Below are 24,322 nucleotides of genomic sequence, written 5' to 3'. Positions count from 1 at the left end.
TTAAGTGACTTGCCCAGGGTCACACAGCTAGTAAATGTCAAGTGTCTATGGTTGGATTTGAACTCAGGTCCCCCTGAATCCAGGGTCAGTGCTTTATCCACTGTGCCACCTAGCTGCCCAATAAGTGCTTGTTAAAAAAATTAATTCCTTCATGAAAACATGTACCCATTTATCCAGAATCAATTCTCTATCTTGTCCATTACAGTCAAGTCTTTAGAAAGGGGAGCAACATATTAGCATGAGCTGGGGTGAGTGCAATATCAAGCAAATATAGATAACTTTATTACTGAATAGACCTGGGTTAAACCAAGTCCACAATGGCAGAACCAAATATGGTAGAACCCATGAAGATCATGGTTAGTTTCTTGGTCCATGACAATGAATAGCTTTGTGGCCCTGGGGGCAAATCACCACACTATTCTCAGCCTCAGTTTTCTCATCTGTAAAACGGGGATAGTCATAGTATCTGCCTCACTGGGCCTTCCTTTCAATTTCAGAGGATCATTGATTTAGAGCACCTCTGGGGACAATTTGTACAACCTCCCTCTACCTTCCCCTTGATTTTACATGTGAGGAAAGTGAAACTCAGAAAGTCGCAAGGTAATAAATAAGTGGTAGGTCAAGGATTTGAATCTTTAGGGGTCTTTAGAGCAATTTTAAGCTATTAGGGCTTAGAGCTATACTTACATTAAAACTGCACTATGCCCTAAAAGCTTCAAACAGCACTAAGACTTTTGGGACACCCTGTATAGAAAATGCTTTGTCAACTTTAAAGCTTAGAGAAATAGAAATGAGCAGTATTGAGATGTATGGTGGGGCACTGTGGAGAGCAAGTCTTGAATTAGCAAGACGAGGATTAGTTCTCACCTTTGACACATACCAGTTGGGTGACCCTGGCAAATCACTTAACCTCTTAGTGTCCTAGGCATTTCTCTAATACTCTAATTTACAGAGCAGGCACAGATCAGCATTGGTTGAGCAAGTCTCCTCAAGAGTGATCTTTCTTAAAAGAAGCTAAATCACAAGAATGATATAAAATATAAAATGAAAAAAATTCTATTTCTCTGAAGATGAAATCTATCTATGGAATAAGACTACTCCTCTCTGGAGCACATAAAGACATTTTCTGTGAATTCAAAGGCATATTTAATGTGATTAGTAGTTAACACTTATCTAACATCGTTTCTTCTGTTTCATATCACACTTTCAGCTCCCTGTTCCCTCTTGATGGAGAAAGTTCTGATAATGATACTTCTGAGAAAGAACCTCAGAATGGAATTAAACACTCTTCTTTCCTCCTTATTTTTGCCAATTACTATCATTTCTCTATCTACCCAACTATTAGACCTGTTACCTTTGACTTTCCTTGTAAGATAGTGCAGACAAGGGAAATTCTCTGGGCATCTTGCCTACAATAGGAAAAGTAAAGGTAATGAATGGACTAAGGAAAGAAGGAACTAAAGCATTTTTAAAGAACCCACTATATGCCAAGCACTGAGTATTTCCTTGGCTCCTCACTAACAACCCTGTGAGGTAGGTGTTATTATTATCTCTATTTTAGAGCTGTGGAAACTGAGGGGAATTGAGGTTAAATGACTTGCCTAGTGGTCACACAACTAATAAGTATCTGAGGTCACATCTGAACTCAGGTCTTCCTGATTCCAGGCCCAGCATTCTGTCCACTGTACCACTTTTACTACCCTTTACTAAGGGTAGAAAAATACAATAAGTGTCTATAAGAGCAAAATGAATGAAAAGATGAGAGAATTATTGAGATAATTAAACTCCTAATCCATCTTATTAAAGTGGTTTTAAAAACCCCACATCTGGACAGAATTCAACTGTCCAAATTCATTAGAAAATTGCAAGGACTCTTTTACTTGCAAACCCAAGTATAAGTAGATTAATGTATTCGAAACAGGTTCATGGATAGGTTTCCTCTTCAGAGGACAACAGAGTGACATTGACGGGAATGTACCATACTTGTTTCTGCCACTAAGAAGTTTGTTGACCATGGGCTTACTTACTAATAACTTGTCTAGATTTGTTTCAAATCCTACTCATCAGCATTGGTGTGTATGCTATATACTTTCTTGGTATAAACCCAGGATTACCAAAGGGAAATCATTTTATATCACACTCTTTGCATATATAAGGACCCTTAACCCAAAGCAAATTTGTTTTATTTCAGTTGTTTCTATTAGTTTTTTTAGTTTTAAATTGGTCCTGTATTAGTTCCTTCAGTGGAGTTCTCATTTCTTTGCATGTAATGTGACCTTGCAAGTTTTCCCTTTTTTGTGGAATGTTTCCCCCCATTTACTTAACAGAAGAAATTGAAATTCCTAATTGGTTTGGAAAATACCAGAAAGGAGGGGGAACATTTCTACCACATAGGTATTGGGGAATTTCCTACAACAGAAGAGACAGGGGTTGACTTCAAGGCTCAGTCGTTTGTGCAATATTAAGTGTGTCTGGTTCTTAAACACTCTGCCATTGTGACCATAAGCAAGGAAATGCTTCCTGAATTAGGAGTCATCTTATGTCGTTTAGGAAGCAGATGGTGCTTCAGGAGTCCTGGGACTGGAAGACCAAGTCTTAACCATGGAATGAATTAAAAAGCATTTGTGAGAGATGACTGAAAAGGCTTGTCTTCTGGGTTTGGACATTTGCAGATGGCAAAAATCATGAGAAAGGAGGTATTTATTTCTTGGCTCAACAAAAAAAGGACAAAACAGAGAAGATGACTTTTACCAAATTCATATATAGTAAAATGCTTGGGATTGGTGCTAACACAGAACCCTAAATAATTTGTTCGGTTCTATTTAAACCCTGATTGAAACCTATATAAAACCCTATTTTATAGATTCACTAAAGGTCTCTTAAAGAAAGGTATTATTTCTCTCTCTTACTTTCTTGAGTTGAATGTCTGTCAATCAATAAGCCTCTATCAAGCATCTACTATATTCTAGGCACTGTGCTAAGCATTGGGAATAAAAAGGCAAATGATAGTCCCTTTCCTCAAGGATCTCACCATCGAATAAGGGAGACAGCAAGCAAACAAAAGTATATAAGCAAGATACATACAGCATAAACAGGAAATAATCAACAGGGGGAAGGCTCTAGAATTAAGAGGGATTGGGAAGGGCTTCTTATAGAAGGTGGGATTTTAGTTGGGATTTGAATGAACCACTGGAGTTTATTATGTGCATGTGTGTGCATGTGTGTATGAGACATGGTGAAGCATGTACTTTAGGCAAAAAACCCCAAACACTTTGGAAGCTGAATGGAATTCTCAGAATAACTATATTGAGGTTTTGTCCCTAAATTTTTAAAGGGTGATAATAGCTCATTGGTTAAATACTATCTATACTTTGCCTTAGTTGTAGTTTATGGATTTCAGCTTCTTGTAATTGGCAAAACAGTAACTAGGGAATGTATCTTGTGTCAAGTGGATGGGGGCATTAACACCAGTATCCAAGGAATAAGATTACCAAATCAACTCTTACACATACCTAAGACAACTGTGTTGAAGGAAACCATTTCTTTGTCTTTGCCATCATTGTAAAAGGCCAGGTGCCACAGACCTACATCCAAATATTGTACAAACACAGCTTCATTCTGGACCAGTGTCTGGATGCTCCGGCGTTCCCGGGGAGACTCTACCACACTCCATTTCTCTTTGCCATCCAGGCGTTCCATGAAGTCATACTGTTAGAAGAGAAGGAAATTGCATGTGAAATAAAGAGAGAGAGATCCCAACAGCCAATGCCTATTCCTTCCTTCTTCTCTGACAATCAATCAAAAAAGTTTGAATACCTACTGTATATCCAATACTGAGGAGCTACCAAAGATATTTGATGTTGTTGATGATGCTGATACTATTTGACCTTTGTATAGAATTTTAAAGTTTGCAAAATACTCACATTTAAACAGAGTACTATCATCAAGGAGGAATTGACAACGTTGTAGAAGATACAAAATGCTTTACTAACAAAAAAGTCCAATAGTTTAGGGCATGGAGAGATCTTTGTAGGTTGGAGTAGAAGGAGAAAGTTTAAAATGAGGAACTAGGATTTGACTTAAGCTTTGAAAACCAGATAAATTTATGATGGGTGGAGGGGAGGAATAAGGACATTTCAAAGAGGAGGAAGACTGTTTCAAGTGGGAAAAAGAACACGAGCAAAGGTAGGAATGGAGAAATAAGTTTGGTATGTACAGGGAACATGTAAGACACCATGATAAGGAGAGGACATTGCATACTGGCGAGCAGTTGAACTTACTTGCTGTGGAAGTCAATAGGGCATCACTGGAGATTCTTGACCACATGAATGACATGAAAGAACTGTTTTAGGAAGATGATTTTGATAATGTAAGGATAGATTAATGAGAAAGAAGATCTTTCAGAAAAATGATTGCAGTGATAGAGAGGTGAAGTGATGACGGTTTGGGCTAGGGCAATGACATTGAGAATATAGATGGAGGGCATCAAAATTTGAGAGAAGTTTATTAGGGAAAGAGAGTATAGGACTTGTGACACATTTTACAAATGGGATTCAGGAGAGGGATGATCAAAGGTACTGGTTTCTAGCTGGGGAGATAGGAAGTAAGTGCCACAGGCTGTAATAGGGCAATCTCCTGACCGGCATGCTGTATCATTTTACATCAAAGATATGTTGGAGCATTTAAAGAAACATTTTAAGAATTCCAATTTTTGAATTTTTAATTAATGCAAATTCCCACTGTGGGATTAATTAGTTTCTCTCCCTATTCCCTTTCTTCCCCTAAGTGAGTATTAGTTCAGGGAGTTTCATGGAGCTTAACCCCAAATCTTTTTGGAAACTTCCTAGACAAGGTAAATAAAGTGAGAATGGGGTTGGCTCTCTTGTTCCTAAAAACCTGTGCCTCAGGAAGGGGCATTTTATCTACAAAGAGTGAAAATTATATATGTGTTTAGTTTCTTTCAACCCAATTTATTGTTAGTCATGGCTGAAAGTGGGAGGCTGGACTTTAAAGACTGAGATAAGTAACCTAAAATTATTATTATTAATAATAATAGGAATAACAATAATAATGATGATGGTAACACAAATAGCTAGCATTTATATAACACCTACAGTGTGCTACACACTGTACTATGCATTTTATAAATAAATCACTTCATCCTTACAACAACCCTGGAAAATTGGTACTATTATTATCCCCATTTTGCAGATGAGGACTTTGAGGCAAGCATGCTGTTTTCTCAGACTAAAAATAATTTGTTTTCTAAATCACCTTCTTAAGACTCTAACCAAAGACACTACATTTCCATGAATTACTTTTGGCTAGAAAAAAGAACATCACTTCATTGCTGCCGAAGTAGGAAAGGACTTCTTCATTTAAAAAAAAAATCTCAGATATCATCCCCATGAGGGAACCTATAAGGAATAAGATTACTTTTATGTCACCCTATGAGTGGGTTAACAAGCCAAGGACCATGAAAATTACTTTAGAGTTAGGGGACACCTAGTCTATGACTAATCAAGTCACTTTGGGGAAAAGATTGGAGACGTTTTTCTAACAAGATATTTTGCCAAGGACATTGGGAAATTTTATATATACATATATATGTATATGTATATGTATATATACACATACGTATATGTATGTATACACATATATTTTATAGATAAATATATAGAAATAGATAAAGAAATATGTATTCCACCTGGCTTCTCAAAGTCCTTCCATTTGTTGATACAGAAGAAATGGTTTCAGGTTATCTGAATGAAAGTTTTTTTTCTGAAGCAAACATGATTCCATCATTGTCATTTCTCAATGGGATTATTAACAAAAGTATATCTACTTCATATGAATCAACTTAGGGGATCCTTTAATCTTCTCCTTTTTCATGTCTCTCCAGAATTCATACCCTTATGATTTATTTTTCTTTCTAGAGCATATACCCACCTAGAACACGATGCATTCTCAGAATGTTTTACAATATTAACAGATGTTTTTCACTAGGGACATGGATATATACATTTTCCACTCAAATTCCAATTTGTCCTATAGGTGACTATGGAAAGTCCACAGTACAATGAGGCACAGCACAAGTAATCACACTTAGGTTTTAGAGAAGGGATGGGAACTCCTGAAGACTGAATGAGTCAACCCAGAGAGCCATCATGTCTGCATTCCAGGACTGGAAGCAGTTGGTTTGCTTGGGAACCATCTGGTTCAAGAGAGGCTATGCACTCTAGAATTGTTAAGTCTCAGTCTGACCAGCTGGCTTGGCAGACTGACTAACTTTAGAAGGAGGCCACATTCCAGTGACCTGTTCTTTGCCAGTATAACTTCTTTATGTAATGGTATTGTGGATGGACAATTCATCGATGGAAAATAGTAACACAAATAGTAATAGTAACAGTAACAGCACTGGCTGTGTTGCTCCTGGACCCAACTTCAGCAAACTCAGGGTATAGAATAGAGATGAGCCCTGGCAACTGTAATGTACTTGGCTTAAGAAGAAGGGTGCTTCACTTTATCTCCATACTGTCTAATAACAAAAGCAGCTTATAAACCACACGGTCCTTTTCCCAAAGAGAAAAGGGTATATTATGGCTGGCTTCCTGGCTGCTCCGGGCAGCCTGCAATTCTCTTTGCTTCAATACACAGAATGAGTGGGGAAAGTAATAACAACATGAAATAAACAACCAAAAAAGCCCCTACCCTTTTTACTTTGGTTTCTTTACTCTTTGAAAAACAACACATGTTAGCATGCTATGTGAGGTCCATGACTCCGAATCATCAGTCATTCATAAAGTGGCATTAAATGCAACATTTACAGACACTCAAGAGGCAAAGAAACAAGCCACAGAAAATATTTGACTGATCCAATTATAAATCCCTCTTCCTCTTGGCAGAGACTATTGAAGGAGTTGTAATGAAGAAAACTTAGTGGGTTGGGGAATCAGTTAAAGTATAGCAGAGGCACACACCATGTCACTCATTTTTTTTTCTTGGAAGGTAAGTTGCCAGTCCTTTTCAATATATTGTATTCTTACATCAGGGATGCTCCCTAGAACCTACACAAACACACACACCTGCCAAGGAGGGCAAGGTTAAAGACAGCCTCATTACCCTTTGGGAAGATGTTGTTATTGGGTCCAAGACCCTTGGAAAAAGGGGAAAATAACTTTATTGCTACTTGGAACGTCTGTTCACTAAGGGTTGACATGGAAAAGGAAAGCAATAAAAGCTGACATTTCTCTCTGACGGCATGCTGTTCCCCTCTCCTGGTGCTGGCAGCCTCCTCTACCTCCTCTATGTCTGATGTTGCTTCTACCTCAGATGGCAGGGCAAACTCAGCAGTTGGTAGGATTGAAGGGAAACAGCATGCACGTGTGAGGGTTGCTTGAAGCCACATTAGCCACAGGGTCTCTGGTCTCATCCAGTGATCGTGGGAGTGACTTAGCAAGAGCAGGTCACTCAAAGGGGCCTGTACATATCTTTCTGCTTCCAGCAATGCCCGTGGCAAAGTGCACCAGGAATTCTCCTCATTAAAGCTAAGCACAATTTCTTTTCTCTCTTTCAAAGAGAGGAAGTACTAGTCCAAGGTACAGGAAAGACAACCTCTTCAGTACCACGGCCAGCTCCACGGCAGGCATTCTGCCCTTCTATCTCTGTGGCCTCTTATGACAGTTGCAAGACTCCACATTCTGACCAGTCTTCAGTCTCCATATTTCCCTGCAAGATGTCAGTTGGGCACAGCTGCAAAGGATTGTTCTGGACATTCACCCCCCAGGATCGAGAGGAAGATCATAAACTTGTGTCAAGGAATCCACCTTTATGTTTCTTAGTCATAACAACTCTCTTGTCATTCATTGTGCCAGTCCCATAGAGGAACACAAAACAGACTAAAGAGAGAGAGGAACAGAAGCTGACACCTTTTCAAAAAAGACTGGCTTGTACTCCAACATTTGCACCATTTCCCCCCTCTTTGGGTGTGACTACACTGGTAGAATTCTTTGCTGTATTCTTTCATTATGTCCCCTTTTGTAGGAGCAAAGAGCAATATCCTCAGCCTTGCAGAGAACAGCTGCCAATTTACCTGTGTGGTTGGCCTGATTTAGTTCTAAAATCCATTGAAAATGCCACTTTCTAGAAAGGAGACAAAAAGCCACTAGGCACATGCTCAAAATGAGAGCAACTCAAAACATCTCGATGCTTGGCCACATTTCCTTTCCATTTAATAATGTGCTTTTGTGTTGGGTTTGCAGACAAGGTCGTGAAAGTGGGACAAATGAACACAGGAATGCATATACTAGCACTTCCAGAGGCCTTCACCTATAACCATCTGGCATTACTCAGTCCTTGCCTGGATAAGTCAATACTAAGAGATAAAGCTTTGCCCTCAATTTTAAGCAACAGCCAAAGAAAGGCATAGCTTTAAGTTAGAGCACAACAGCTATATGACAGAATCACAGTGCTTCAGAGTCAGGAAGGCGACATAGACGTCACAAAGTAGACATGCACCATGCTTAACAGTAGGGATTTCTTTTATTCACATTTCAGTCCTTCCCACAAGGTCACTAGGTAATTGTGTTGTCCATCTGATTAAACCCAGAGAAATGCTGGAAGAGATTTCTCTGAAGACCAGATGAGTCACCTGACTATGGCATACCCGGTCTGGGTCAGTGAAGCTAATAACAGTCTCAAGGCCATCCCAAAATGTAGATCTGTTCTACCGCAAGGCCAGCTAAATCAATACTTCACCTCTTGTTGCCTTGCCTATGTGATTCTTTATTTACTGCACGTTCTCATCTAATTGTCTTTATCCAATGGTTTATCAAAAATGTCACATCTGGCTCCATGCCATTCCAGAATCAATAGGAGTGTCTCGTGTGGGCTAGATGTAAAAATAAATCAAATGCATCCCTGAGAATAGGGGAACAGACCGTGAAGGCTTCCAGCCATAGAATGAATGCCTGGGTGCATGGAAGAATAGAACCACTGTGGGTAATGATTCTGCTCTCTGAGTATGACCTGGACTTTCCCCCTGCATTTGAAAAGTTTGAATCGTTTCTCGAGTTCTGTCTGTCTTTTGTTTTTATGCTCTGGTTTCCTCCGAATGACCACTTTAGGAACTTTGCACCTTTATGGACCTTAATGGATTGAAATCCCAGCACAGATTCACTTATAGAAATGCCAATGACTCCTGTACAGCCAGGCGGTTTAGTCAGGAAAATATAAATCAGGTTCACCATTCTACACTGACCTTACACATACAAAGCTCTCCCATCTTTCCTGTTTTCTATCACTTCAGATTCAAACGACAAGAACATCTGCCTTCTGGAGATAATGGTTCGACTTTTCTCCTTGAGAGGCAGTGTGGTGCGATGAAAAGCTGGAATCATTGGATTGTAGAACGAAAGCTGGGAAGGAGCATGGAGGCCACAGAATCCAACCTCCTCATTTTATTGTCAGAGAAACTGAGTCACAGGGAGGATGAGCAACTAATTTGTCTAAGATCACATGAGTCACGAGAGGTAGGTTCCAATCCCTGCTCTCCTTTTACTACCAATGCAACCTTGTTTGATTTCTCTAGACCTCATTTCCCCCCTTCCCCCCCCCCCGTCCCCGGTAACATGAAAGGGTTAGATTAGAGGAGATTTTATTTTTTGCAGGACAGTGAGGGTTAAGTGACTTGCCCAGGGTCACACAGCTAGTAAGTGTCAAGTGTCTGAGGCCAGATTTGAACTCAGGTCCTCCTGAATCCAGGGCCTGTGCTTTATCCACTGTGCCACCTAGCTGCCCCCAAAGGGTTAGATTAGAAAAGCTCCCTTTTAGTTGTAAGTCTAAGAGCCCTTGCTCTCCTCCTCAGTAAACTTGCACATGGGTCTTTCAAAAGAAAACACCAGAAGATGCCCCTGTGCCCATCTTAGATCTTGCTGTTTGATCACTAGACATGTGAGCACATGCTAATTTTCACTGACTGCTGTGGGGTACCCTTAGACACCAACAACAGACACAAAGGGCCTTTGGAGGAGTCTGCTTTTCATGGCACTTTACATCTACTTCTAGCAAAATTGAGGCTTTTATAGATTTCACAAAATCTCCTTAGCCTAACCTATGTTAGGTCCCAGAGTGTCAATAAAGACTTGAGATTGTGTTTGTAAAACTATCCTCCTTAAAAATGAGATTAAATATCTCATTAGTGAATTCTGTGAATTAGTATTTGATGTGATATACAAACTGACAGCAAAACAAACACATGTATTCCCTTCCCATTTTAGTTTGCAGGGCACCACCCCATGGTGCTAAGCACCAAACTGAAGTGTAAAGGGTTTGGGGAGGGTGGGGAAGGGAGGGAGGGAGAGAAAGAGAGAGAGAGAGAGAGAGAGAGAGAGAGAGAGAGAGAGAGAGAGAGTAGTTTCTGACTTGATAATTACCCAAGTCAGACTCCAGTAAGGCAGAGGTAGCAGCAGCAGCCCGGCACTAAAGTATCAGGGATATTTAAGAATCAAATGAGCATCCAGGTTGCTGGGTAATTCAAATTATTTCCACTTAGAATTGAAAACATGAGCATATTTACTTACTCAGGCATAGAAGGGAAAGGAGGGGAAAAAAGGAGGGATGAAGAAAGGAAATTAGGAGAGAGATATACCACTTTTTTTTTTTGGTGAGGCAATTGGGGTTAAGTGACTTGCCCAGGGTCACACAGCTAGTAAGTATCAAGGATCTGAGGCCAGATTTGAACTCAGGTCCTCCTGAATCCAGGCTGGTGCTCTGTTCACTGTGCCACCTAGCTGCCCCGATATGCCACTTTCAAATAAATCCTTGAGTTGGAAAGAGATAAACCAGGGCTATTGAAAGCTAACATCACTAATGGTAGTCTATACTTTAAAAAAAAGTCAGGGAAAATTCGCTGATGGGCACAGATAAAAATGTTCACTCAGTACACTGTATCTTTATTCTATATATTCTTAACATGCCATATTTTTTACTTGTCCATTATAAATATGACAAAATTTGTGGTCCCTTAATATTTTCCTTTTTACAACCTAGAAGCACAGCTTGGCTTAAAGCTCTCAGGAATGAAGGTTTCTTTTCCTATTTCATCTGCCATTCAAACTTACATTGCTGTCTCACTTCTCCCTGTTTTGAGATGTATGCCCACTGAAAAGAGTGCAAGGTTACCTCTGGAAGGTATAGAACTCACAGGTACATCAGCTTGAGTGACTAAACCAGGCATTTTTTAATATTTGCTAAACAGTAATCCTGAGAAGGTGAAGTCCCAGCAGGGTTCCCAGGCGGTAACTGCATCTTGTTGTCTCCGGTTAATCATGTACCTAATTTGCTGATTATTGACTTGTTCTCACAAAGGATTTTACCCAGCTTGACATATCAGTAGTAATCAGTGATGAATTGTCAAGTGAACTCACTCATTGTTTTAACCACCCAAGTTCTTAACTTAACAGTAACAGCTTATGAGTTTTCCATTGATGCCCAGCATAATAGACAGGTCATATTGTTCCCCCTAATATGAATTGTTCTGTTACTTGAACCTGGCTGAGAATCTTTGAGAGATGTGTGATTCACTTAGAAACATCAAGCACTAGGCTACCCTTAATTAATTCAGGAATCAAGGGGCTGGTTAGGTAGGCCCTACTTCTTGTTGTTGCTTGTCCTTCATGCTCGAAGAGGACCATGATATCAGGGTCATATTGTGACTTGAAATGAGTTGGATTTAAGTGAGGGAGGGCTGTGCAAGGTCACTGGCCTCACTCTGTCCTCCAGAGCCATCTGGGTCCAGTGGTGAGATATATAGCAAGATGATTGGAGATAGCCCCGGCTTTTTTAAAAAAGGCAGTTGGGGTTAAATGACTAGTTCAGGGTCACCTAGCTAGTGTCTGAGGTGAGATTTGAACTCAGGTCCTCCTGACTCCAGGGCCAGGGCTCTATCCACTTCGCCAGCTAGCTGCTCCTAGGTAACTTAACACTAGAAAGAACACTAGATTTGGAGACAGGGAGCATGGGTTTGAATCTTACAATCTATGTGACCTGTAAGTCACTTAACCTTTCCTCATCTGTAAAATGAAGGAATTATTGATGTTCTTTCTAGCTCTGAATATAGGATTCTATGATCCTGCCCATTCCTCTTTCATGAAGCCTTCCCCCAAGAACCCCTAGGTGGAAATGAATTTTGCTTCCTAGGCCTTACCTTATACCTTTCACATGTTCTTACACGGTCTACTTTCAGCATTATAGCTAATAGATTGTTTTGGTATAATGTACATGGCAAATTCCAGCTAATAGAGTACAAACTCTGTGAGGGTAGGGATCATACCTTAAGCATCTTTCTAGGATAGTATTTTAAACCTAATAAATAGTTGGTTGTTCAATAAATGATTGGCTCATATCAGATGTCTTAAAGAGGTTCATCTTTTTTTTTTTTTTTTTTTTTGCAGAGCAATGAGGGTTAAGTGACTTGCCCAGGGTCACACAGCTAGTAAATGTTAAGTGTCTGAGGGCAGATTTGAACTCAGGTACTCCTGAATCCAGGGCCAGTGCTTTAACCACTGTACCATCTAGCTGCCCCCAGAGGTTCATCTTTTGATAGTGATGATTTTTATCTAAATGTAATTGAGAGAATACCATGCCATTTTACATTATCTTGTAGGTGCTTGGCTAAGGTAAGGACAGTTAGTATTCTGAAGGCCCTGATGAGGTGCACATTAATGAAAACATGGTTGCTAAATTTGGGCCTTAGAACCAGAAAATATTTGAGCAGAGAGGTACATCAAGGATTGCCTAGTGAAAATTGAGACTTAGAAAGAGTGACTTGCTCTATATATCACAAAATGAGGCAGAGACACAATCAGAATTATAGCCCAAGTCTCCATTTCAGTCATAGGCATGTGTACAGTATGGGTTAGATGTGACCCAGCATAGACTAATGCTCCAGGAGCTCTGTCAAAAGACAGTAGGGAAGAATCCCAGGATTTGAAACTTGTTGGGATCAGAAGCAGCTTTTCCAGTTTCTTGGGACTTCCCAGTTGCCACAGATATCACTGCCCTGCTTTCTTTTTTCCACTTTCCACTTAATCTCCTTCATCTATTTCTATAAGGTTCTGGTGTTGGAGGAAGAAGGAGATGAGCATAGTGATTTGGTCTCCCAGCTGTCCAGGGTCCCACTATGACCCTCTTCTGGACTCTCTCCATTGCTGCTGTTTACTCTGTCACAAGGAAGCTTCTTCTTGGAAGATCCTAGTTGCTTTCACAGTTTGTGGGCTTTTTTTTCCTCCTCCTTCTCACCCCCAGGAACATCTCTCACTGTCAGGACATCTCTGGTCACTTTTTTTCCTATGGCTCAGGCATCAGGGAAAAACCCTGTTAAATGAAAAATTTTGGGGGGCAGCTAGGTGGCGCAGTAGATAACACATCAGCCCTGGATTCAGGAGGACCTGAATTCAAATCTGGCCTTAGACACTTGACACTTACTAGCTGTGTGACCCTGGGCAAGTCACTTAACCCTCATTGCCCTGAAGAAAAAAAATTAAATTTTTTTTTTAAATGAACATCACTTTGACCACCACTTTTCATTGCCTTAGCTTTATAGTATAGCGCAACACTATAGGAGTAAGGTCCAATTAGAAAGATCCCTTTTTTACCCAAGAATATAAAGCTGAGAAGGTTGTATGTTTTTTTTAAGGTAAAAGAAAGGTTGATTGTTTTTGTTTTTGTTTTGTGAGGCAATTGGGGTTAAGTGACTTGCCCAGGGTCACACAGCTAGTAAGTGTCAAGTGTCTGGGGTCACATTTGAACTCAGGTCCTCCTGAATCCAGGGCTGGTGCTTTATCTACTGCGCCACCTAGCTGCCCCAATACTATTGATTGATTGATTCATTTATTTAGTGGGGCAATGAGGGCTAAGTGACTTGCCCAGGGTCACACAGCTGGTAAGTGTCAAGTGTTTGAAGCTGGATTTCAACTCAGATCCTCGTGAATCCAAGGCCAGTGCTAATTTAATCCACTGCGCCACCTAGCTGCCCAGTTTGTGTTTTTAAAATAAAGTTTAGCTGTTAATTTAACAAAATAAGTTTAGCTAAGTTACAGTTCCTTTAGTTTGCTTGATGAACAAAAATAATGTTCTTTTAATTTTTTTTCCTTTCTTTTTCTTTTTTCTTTTCTTCCTTCTTTTCTTTTCTTTTCTTTTTTTTTGCGGGGCAATGAGGGTTAAATGACTTGCTCAGGGTCACACAGCTAGTAAGTGTCAAGTGTCTGAGGCTGCATTTGAATTCAGGTCTTCCTGAATCCAGGGACGGTGCTTTATCCACTGTGCCATCTAGCTGCCCCCAATAATGTCCTTTTATAAAGGAGTATTCAATAGGTGTTAAAACGAAAGTTCCAGGGATGCTGATCCTAATGACATGTGTGGCAAATGCCTAGGTTGCTAGGGCTTTGTTCTTTTCATTATTCTACCATTCATGTTCTATATCCCAGCATTTGAAGTGTGCAATATTTAAGGTAAGAAAAATAAACTTCACTAACTGAGAATCCTTGTTTAAGGAAACTTAATAAATAGTCTAAGCAAACCAGTTCATACAACCTAGCCACAAGAAGCATGCTCGCTCTCTCTCTCTCTCTCTCTCTCTCTCTCTCTCTCTCTCTCTCTCGCTTTCTCTCTCTCTCTCTCTCTCTCGCTTTCTCTCTCTCTCTCTCGCTTTCTCTCTCTCTCTCTCTCTCTCTCTCGCTTTCTCTCTCTCTCTCTCTCTCTCTCTCTCTCTCTCTCTCTCTCTCTCTCTCTCTCTCTCTCTCTCTCCTTCCCCTCGCCCTTCTCCCTTCCCTTTCTCTTCCTTTCCTTCCCTCCCTTCCCCCCTTTCTCTCTCAAACACACACACACACACACACACACACACACACACACACACACACACACACGGCTACATTAAATGAGTCACCTTGGATAGAATGCCAATCCTTAAAGTGTTTACACACTCTGACAGAATATGCCAATCACAATGAGAAATCCTATAATGGCTCCAGACATGAATGACTTCCCTATCCCTGCAAAGGACTCTTTACTGTAGGACATGAAACATCTACCTCGAAGGGTTGTTGGGAGGATCAAATGAGAGAATAATTGTAATACACTTACCCTAGTGCCTGGCAAATAGGAAGTGCTATGTAAAATGTTAGTTATAATCATCATCATCATCATTAGCAGTAGCAGTACTGGTAGTAGGGCAATGAATGAATGTTGGAGGTCTTTTATTTATTTACTTGCTAATTCTTTTATTCATTCATGATTTCATAGTTATTTGTTTATTTTTTTTACAAAATTATCCCTTATGCTGCACATCTTAAATGTTTTTGAGCATCAGAGTCCAATGCTTGGCTGATTTCAATCAATCAAAAGTAAATTTATTATTTTGCATGCCTTTATTAAGAATCCACAATATACCAGGCACTGTGCTCGACCTATAATACCAGTTAATCATTTTAGATACTCTATTTCAAATTGGCAGCCAAACCCAACCACTAACCAGCGTTAGCATTCACTGAAACAAATATTTATTAAGTAGGTTCTTATGTGGAAGGCATGGTACATGTTCAGCTTTAGCATATGCGGCTATTTCCACTTAAAACATGTTTGAGGCTGTCCCTAGAAAAGAGTTGTTAGAGAATGATTCTTGGAATAATGTTCCCCATGGTACCTTGTATTTCTCTTCTATACATTCTGTAAAGACTTAAATATGTTTATATAATCTCCTCTCATAGAATTTAAGCTCTTTGAGGGCAAGGACTGGTTCAGTTTTTTTGTCTGTTTCCTCAGCACCTTGCATAGTGTCTATTGATATATAATAAATGCTTGTGGATTGACTGGTAGCAAGAAAATGAGAAAAGACTATCACTGACTCTAGATACTAAAGGTCAAGGACTGTTCAGAAACTGGGTTGGCCACAATTCCACATATCTCTAAGTATGGCAGACATCCAATGGGCTATATTCTTGTCTGCAGGCATGCATGCATGCAAGAAGGATACAAGCATTTATTAAAGCTCCTACTATGTGCTTGTTATGTGCTAAGTGCTTTACAAATATCTCATTTTATCCACAAAACAACACTGGGAAGTAGGTGCTATTATTATCCCCATTTTACAGTCTAGGAAACTGAGGTAGATAGTGGTTAAGTGCCTTGCCGAGAGTCAAACAGTCAGTAGTTAACTGAGGCAGGAGTCATACTCAGGTCGTCTGACTCCAGGCCCAGCACTTCCAACCACTGAGGCACTTAGTATCAGCTTTTCAGGACCAAGTAGTTGTCAAGATTCTTCAAAAGAGCTCAGAAAGGTAGCAGAGGGAATGTTGAGCAAGGAATCACCCTGTAGCTATAACAGTCTGGGGAGAAAATGACTTCTCTACCCAAACTCCTTTTATCTACTAGGCTTGAAGGAATAAAAGATTGAAGTCCCAGTGCTGGCCTTCCTATAACCTTCCACAAGGCCCCAGAGGCATAGCTACACCTTCCTGAGCAGTACAAGATTTGTTTCACTAGTGGAAATACTCCAGTGTGTTTCTGTGAAATAACTGGAACCAAAAAGTGTAAGAAACTTCTTCCAAATAGAATGGCATTGAAGAGGGCCCCTAACAAACCAATCAACCGACAGACCAACCAACCAACCAACTAACCAACAACTCCCCCACCATTTCTAAGCAGCGACTGCATTTATTCAAGCTTTGAAGTTTACAAAATGTTCTCCTCACAACAATCCCATGAGGTACCCATGCCTAAGGGATGTCTCATAGATGTGCTTCTCTCCTTAGCCTCTCTTTCTCCATAGGGCAGATGAGATTATGTGGAATGAGTTAGACTCAGTGATTCCACCTTATTTATCTCTGCCTACAGCAAATGCTGTTCAAGGTAATATAAAACCTATGCATTCCCATCTGTTCGAAAATAAAATGTTGTCCTTGTATTGACCATTCTAGTCTCCAAAGCCCTGGCTTTCTTTAACACAGGTTACTAAATGTGCACTTTTCTGGCAGGTTTTGAAATCTTTTGACTTGATCATGATGGGTTGATGAGATGTAGTTTTCCCCTCTCTAAATGTGTTTTCTAAATCCTCTTTATTTTGTGCCCACTGGCTTTGTGAGTTAGCGTGGAAAGGAAACACCATCTGTTTTTCTTAGATTCAGTACATTTCTTCTTGTAAGCATAGTTCAGTAGGTGCTAATGTGCCTCTGAGATAGAGCCACTGGAAGAATTTCCTTCCCTTCCTCCACCAACATAGAATTAAAGGAAAAAGAAAGAGACATATAAACCCAATCTAATCAACTTCATCCCCAATACTCTGGGTTCTTTTTTGTTTTTTTTTTGCAGGCAATGGGGGTTAAGTGACTTGCCCAGGGTCACACAGCTAGTAAGTGTCAAGTGTCTGAGGCCGGATTTGAACTCAGGTACTCCTGAATTCAGGGCCAGTGCTTTAACCACTGCACCATCTAGCTGCCCCCCATCCCCAATACTCTGGATGAAGTCCATCTCCAATAGAAATGATCTCAAAAACAATAAAAGAATTAGGAAAAAGCAAGTAGAAGAGAAGTATCCAGAAATGCAAGGGCTAAATTTTGCCTGATGTCATTCCGACATTTTAATCTGCAACAGAATATATATGACATTTGAAAGACTTAACCTGATAGCCCAAGGGATAACCCACAGGCTTAGAAGAGCTGACTCTGTTAACAAGGATGTTAACTTTTTTTCATCCCTATCAAGCATTTTCATACCTGGGCATGAGATGGTGGAAGTCCTCTTCTTATATACACGCCAAAAAGAGCATCCTTCCCGAGGGAAATGTTGAACTTTAAGAACTGAGGCTGACTGATATGAATCTGAGATCTCCAGAACACCCCTGGAGGTACTTCCTGGGTGACCCGACGTCCTACCTCAGCTTCCCCACTATCTATGCTGCTGTTTTTTGGAGTCCAGGGCCCTAGGAAACAAGAAGAGACATCAAGTCAGTAACATTTTTAATGCATAAATTGGGTCAGAATTTCTGTTTAATTACATGCCATTTTTTTTAATACTCAAGATTAGACTCACGGAAACTTTCCTTTTTAAACCAAAGCTTAAAACATTTAGGGTTTTTTAAAATAACAAAGCTATAAATTCATACCCTAGGGCATCTAGAATCTTGGCACACTGCTTTTTTTATTCTGTGATTGCTCTTTGCTGATCAAATATAATAAGAGCAGAGAGTCAGATAAGTACATGTAAAGCTGCTTGTGTGCCTTTCAGCCACCCTGAATGTGACTGGGATGTAAAAATTATCAGCAGAGAAGGGGTAATATTAATGTGGCATTGAATTTAATTCTTCTAGACTGTAATTATTCCTCTTACACACCAAAAACAAGTCCAGTATACTCTTTGACATTTCACTAAATAAAATAACAACCCCACCAAACTAAAATATGTGCAAAAAGAAAACACGTCAATGAAAAATGTAATGCTTTCGACACAGGGCTGAGACTCCTCTTTCACTGAAAGAGGGCACAGAGAACTAGAAGAATGAGTAAGTTCTTTCTCACTGATATCCTCAACTGCCACACAATAAGTGCTATATAAATGTTAGTTGTTGTCACCACCACCACTACCACCACCAACATCACTACCATCATAACCACCACACCATCATCACCACCATAATCACCATCACACCAAAGGTTAGTATGGAAAATTCTGTAACACTAACCACCTGCCACCACTCAACATCAAGTAGGGGGTCCCTTCTGCATGATCTCCATTCCTTCCCATAATGCTACTGATAAGAGTCCCAGAAACAGATAATCTTGGAGAGGATTTCTTAGTGGCAAAGAAATATCACTTCCTCCCCCCAAACCCACATAACCCATATACTCTCAGTGACTGACATCTTTTGGAACTTGAACTTTAAGGGAAAAATAGAGACCTGTAGGTAATTCTCAGTCTCAATATAGGGATAAAACCAGCTACCTAAAAATTCATGTATGATGTCTACATTAGGAAGACTGTGCTTGGAAAAGGTATCAATAAGTAATCTTTTCTACTGACTTCTTTAGGGAACATGCAAACCATTCTGAAAAGGTGAGTGCCAGTTAGGTGGCACAGTGGACAGAGTGCTGGGCCCAGATTCAGAAGGATTCCTTTTTCTGAGTTCAAATCCAGCCTCAGATATTTGCTAGCTGTGTGACCCTGGGCAAATCACTTAACCCTGTTTGCCTTAGTTTCCTCATCTGTAAAATGAAATTGGGAATGAAATGGCAAACCACCTCTATATCTTTGCCAAGAAACTCCCAAATGGCATCACGAGGGGTCGGCATGACTGAAAAACTGAACAATTAAAGAAATTGCTTGTGACAAGGAAAATATTTTAGTAGGATCAACTTAGTTAGCATTGTGCCCTCTACATCCTGCAATAGGTGGATTCCTATTAGAGAATTATGTCCGGTTTGGGTCACCACTCACCCACAAGGCCATTTCTCTGTTAAGGCCTTCCATTCATTTGGATACCCATCTAGTTCAGGCTGCCTAGATAACTTGCAATAGTTTCCTAATTGGTCTCCCTACTTCTGATTTCTCTTCCCTTTCCAATTCATCTTCCATGCAACTCCCCAAGTAATTTTCTTAGAATATGTCACTACCCTGCTCAAAAATGCTCAGTTGTTCTCTATTGTCTCCAGGATTAAATGCAAAATGCTGAGCTTGACAGTTTAAGCCTTGCACATATTTACATCAGGCTACCTCCCTAGGATTATGTCATATAACTCCCCTTCTCAGATACTATCTTCCTGATCAACTTCCTTACTTGTTGCTTTTTGATTTTGATATTCCATCTTCTATTTTTGTGTCTTGCCTGGATTACACACCTACATTCCCTCCTTGCTTCTGCCTCTTAGATTCATATGTTGTTGTTATTACCATTAATAACAACAACAACAACAATAATAGCTAGCATTTATATAGAGTTTTAAGGTCTGTAAAGCACTTTACAAATAATATCTCATTTAAGTCTCACAGCAATGCTGTGAGATAGGTACTATTAATACCTTTAATTCACAGAAGGGGAAACTGAGGTGCAGAGTGGTTAAATGACTTACCCAGGGTCACAAGACTGTTATGTGTCTGAGACCAGATTTAAATTCTTTCTTCCTGATTCAAGGTTCAGTACTCTATCTACTCTGCCACCGAGCTGTCCCCTCTATGTTCATAGGATCTTGAGGTCTCTTCCAAGCTTGAAGGGACCTCAGAATTGAACCCTCTTATTTCACAGATGAGGTTCCTTTAAAGGTCAGCTCAGGTGCAACCTTCCTTGGCAAGTCTTCCCTAACCCCAATAGTAATGAGTGTCATTATCTGTTTACATGTTATAGCCCCCAGGTAGAACAGAAACTTCTTCAAGGGAAGGATGGTTTGTCATTTTTGTTCTTTGAATCTTCAGGGACAAGACCACAATAGGCACTTGATAAATGTCTACTGGATGAATGGGAAGCTGTATAATCTTCAAAGAGAAGCAACACATTCAGTTAATATATGTGTTCTTAGGCTTGGGTCCACAGCAGATTTCAGAGAATTTGTGAACTTGGATAGGAAAAGATTATATCTTTATTTTCACTAACTTCTAAGTGAAATTTAGCATTTCCTTCAATTATGAATGTATGCAATGGGGATTATTTGTAGAAGGGGTTTCGGGGCAGCATACTGATTAAGAACCTCTGGATTAATGGGTCAGCCTTGGGCCTAAAGAAGGCTATGAATGACATGATTACTTTCTTCAAGTATATAAAAGGCACTTAGAAGGGAAATGATGATCATTTTTCCCCCTCATAGCCCACAAAAAGGCCCAAATAAGGACAGAAGGAATTAGGCAGAGAGATGATATTAGAATATGTTTGAAGTGAGACTTGAGCCAAGGTCTTCCAGGCTTTGAGGCGCCCATAGCCATGTGGGGAAAAAACTTTATTAACATTATATTTGTTGTGTTTGGCCCCTTCTATAGCTAGGAATATATGCCCTTTGAGACGAGAGCTCTTTTTATCTCGGTACCTAGCACTGTGTCCGGCACATAGCATGTGTTTCATGAATACTTATTGATTGAAAAGTGTTTCATCTTCACATTTCATAAAAATGGGCTTTCCCCTCATTTCTGATGGGCTTTCAGGTGTTTCTATGTTAATGCCAGGATGTTAAAAAAAAGAGAGAGAGAAGGAAGAAAATGAGATCAAACAAGTTGAGCTACAAGAGAAATATACTGGATTATGATAATGTCAAGCCAAATGCCGGTGCTGTGGGCTGTGAGAGAAAAAGCCAACCTCCCTAGGAGCTGTTGCTTAGGAAAAAAATCAGATGAATCCCCAGTGTCAAAACATTGCTTACTTTTTAGACAGTAATGTTATCCCATCCTATTTTAATTTACTTCATCTTTGGAAAAGTAACCCCAGGAAATAATCTGCCACTACCAGGGTAGAAATCTTTACCTTTTCAATAACCACATCTGCTTCACAGAGACGCACAGATTTCTTTTTAACTCTGATCAGGTCCCTTTCTACCTAATATAGCTATTTCTTACTAAGTTTCTCTGGGATATTTATATATGTTTGATGTTGATCCAGATCTAGGGAGAAAGATATAAACATGACATTAACCTAGAAACATCTGTGTGACCTGGCCAGGTCATTGAAATTCTCAGTGCCCCAAACAACTTGGAGAGTAGAATTTACTGTCTAAAAAGTAAGCATGTTTCACTTAATCAATCAACATTTATTAAATATCTACTATGTGCCAGGTACTGTGCTAAGTGTTGGGGATGTAAAAAGTGCCATGACTGTCCCTATTCTCAAGAAGTTTACAATATAAAGGTTTGAGATTATCATAGTCCTGTTTATTTCCCTTTTTCTTCTATTTGTTGTTTGGTGCAGGGAATTCCTCTAGAGAAAACTCCTTCTTCCAGTGAAGATAAGCAATTGTTCTCTAAATTAGTTGCTTGGGAGACCAGGAGGTTAAGTAACAATAACTACTAACATTTAATAGCACTTACTAGGTGATAGACATTGTACTAAGTGCTTTGCAATTATTATATCATTTAATCCTCAACACAACCCAGGAAGAAAGGTGCTATTATTATCTTCATTTTACCTATGAGAAAACTGTGACAAACAGGGGACAAGTGACTTGCCTAGGGTCACACAGCTAGTGTCTGAGGCTGGATCTGAATTCAAGTCTTCCCAGTTAAATGACTTGGCCAGGGTCACACAACCTATATATGTCAGGTGATGGGATTTGAATTCAGGTCTTCTTGATTCTAAGTCCTGCTTCCTATCCACAATATCATATTACCTTTTTTTTTTTTTCTGGTGGGGCAAGGATGGTTAAGTAACTTGCCCAGGGTCACACAGCTAGTAAGTGTCAAGTGTCTGAGGCCAAATTTGAACTCAGGTCCTCCTGAATTCAGGGCCGGTGCTTTATCCACTGTGCCACCTAGCTGCCCCCATATTACCTTTTTTTAAAATAATGATAACAAGAAAAAAAGTGTCATTTACATAGTACTTTAACATTTTCAAAGCCCTTTATGCACATTATCACATTAATCCTCATGACAAATTTGAGAGTTAAATACTACAGGAATTAAACTCATTTTATCAGATGAATAAACTGATGTTCCAAATAGTTATGATAGTTGTAGTATTTCAGGCAGCATTTGAAATGAGATCTTTCTGACTACACTTCCAGAACTGTTATCTACTCTGCTATGCTCCCTCTCAGTTAGAGGACTTTCCTAGGTCACTGAGGCACTTATGTTTTAGTTTCCCTAGTTATAATCAACCAACCAATCAGAAAGGAATTATTAGGTACCCACACTGTGCTAAGCTAGAGGGATGCAAACATACACAAAGACAGGCAAAACCCAGTCCTGGGCAGTGAGAAGTTCACATTCCAGTGGGGGAGATGATGATATGAAACATGCAAGATATATACCGAGTTACTGGAAAGTCATTTTAGAGAGGAAGGCACGGAGAACTATGGAAACTTGGAAGGTCCTCCTGCAGACAGTGGAATTGAAGCTGGGGCTTGAAAAAAGTTATGGAAATTAAGAAGTGTGGAGATAAAAGAATAGAATATTAGTGGTATAGGGGGCAGTCAGTGTAAAGGTATGGAGACAGCAGATGGTGCATGGGAGGAGTAATAATGATGATGATAATGTTAATGTTAATGATAATAATGCTAGCACTTATATAGTGCTTTAATATTTATGAATTATCTCATTTTATCCTCTGGGATAACTCTTCAAGGTAGGTACTATTATTGTCCCCATTTTTCAGCTGAGGAAACTGAGGCACAGAGAAGGCAAATACCTCACCCAGGATCACACAACTAAGTGTCTGAGGTTGGATTTGAACTCAGGTCTTCCTGAATGTAGGTCCAGTGATTTATCTATTTCACCACATAACAACAAATAGACTTATAGAGGGATATTGTGAAGAATGATGAAATCATGTGTTTGAAGGAGCTGGGTACATTTAAGTTGGAGAAGAAAGGGCTGAGGGAGGGATGTACTGGATGTCTTCCAGGACTTTTCATGCAGAAGAGAAATTATGCCTGTTCTGTTTGGCCCCAAAAGGTTGAATGAGAAGAAATGAGTTAAAGATGCAAAGAGGCGAATTGAAGCTTGGATCCTAACAATTAGACCTATCCTCAAGTGGAACAGGCTGCCTTGGAGGGCTGTGGTCTTACTCTAATGGAGTTCTTGAAGCACAGGGTATAGAACCACTTTTGTATGTGTATGTGGCAGTGCCCATCCCTTTCTTGAATTCCAGTTCTACATCACCATTTCTCTTACTGAACATATCAAACTGGATGACCCTGAGACCTTCAATTCAACATATCTAAAACAGAACTCATTGTCTTTTCCTCCAAAACCCACGTTTCTTTTGAAAACACCACTAGTCTCCCGGATCAGTAAGCTCAGAATCATCCATGATGCCTCATTCTCTCCCTGCCCACATAGCTAAGTAGTTGTTCAATCTTGCCATTTGTACCTCTGCAAAAATGTCTTATATCCATCTCTTTCTCTTGTCTCACAAAGCTGGAACCTTAACATTCAGGTCCTCATTCCCTGTTACCTACACACCTGCAAGAGCCTCCTAGGTGGTCTCCCTGCCTGGAGTCTGTACTATATCTGGATGGCAAAGTTGTTTCCTTCAGTTCAGATATGACTATAGCATTCTCTTAATAAATAGGTGGCCACTTACTGCCACTGAGAGAAAATCTAAACTACTCTGGGTTGTAAAGTCCTTCATAGCCTATCC

The 24,322-nt window shown here is 39.9% G+C and overlaps 1 protein-coding gene across 1 annotated transcript in view; it reads right to left on the bottom strand.

Moving 5' to 3' along the window:
* The window catches only part of TENM2 (teneurin transmembrane protein 2), a 1,399,253-nt gene that overhangs the window by 156,484 nt on the left and 1,218,447 nt on the right, over nucleotides 1-24,322 (bottom strand). Inside the window, 2 exon segments of the mRNA XM_043982744.1 lie at nucleotides 3,513-3,708; nucleotides 17,769-17,974. Coding sequence (XP_043838679.1) covers nucleotides 3,513-3,708; nucleotides 17,769-17,974 — 402 coding nt within the window.

This window comes from Dromiciops gliroides, chromosome 2 (assembly GCF_019393635.1).
Source record: "Dromiciops gliroides isolate mDroGli1 chromosome 2, mDroGli1.pri, whole genome shotgun sequence".
Lineage (NCBI taxonomy): Eukaryota > Metazoa > Chordata > Mammalia > Microbiotheria > Microbiotheriidae > Dromiciops > Dromiciops gliroides.
The sequence above is the reverse complement of the archived record's forward strand: the minus strand, read 5'-3'. Positions and strand labels throughout refer to the sequence as shown.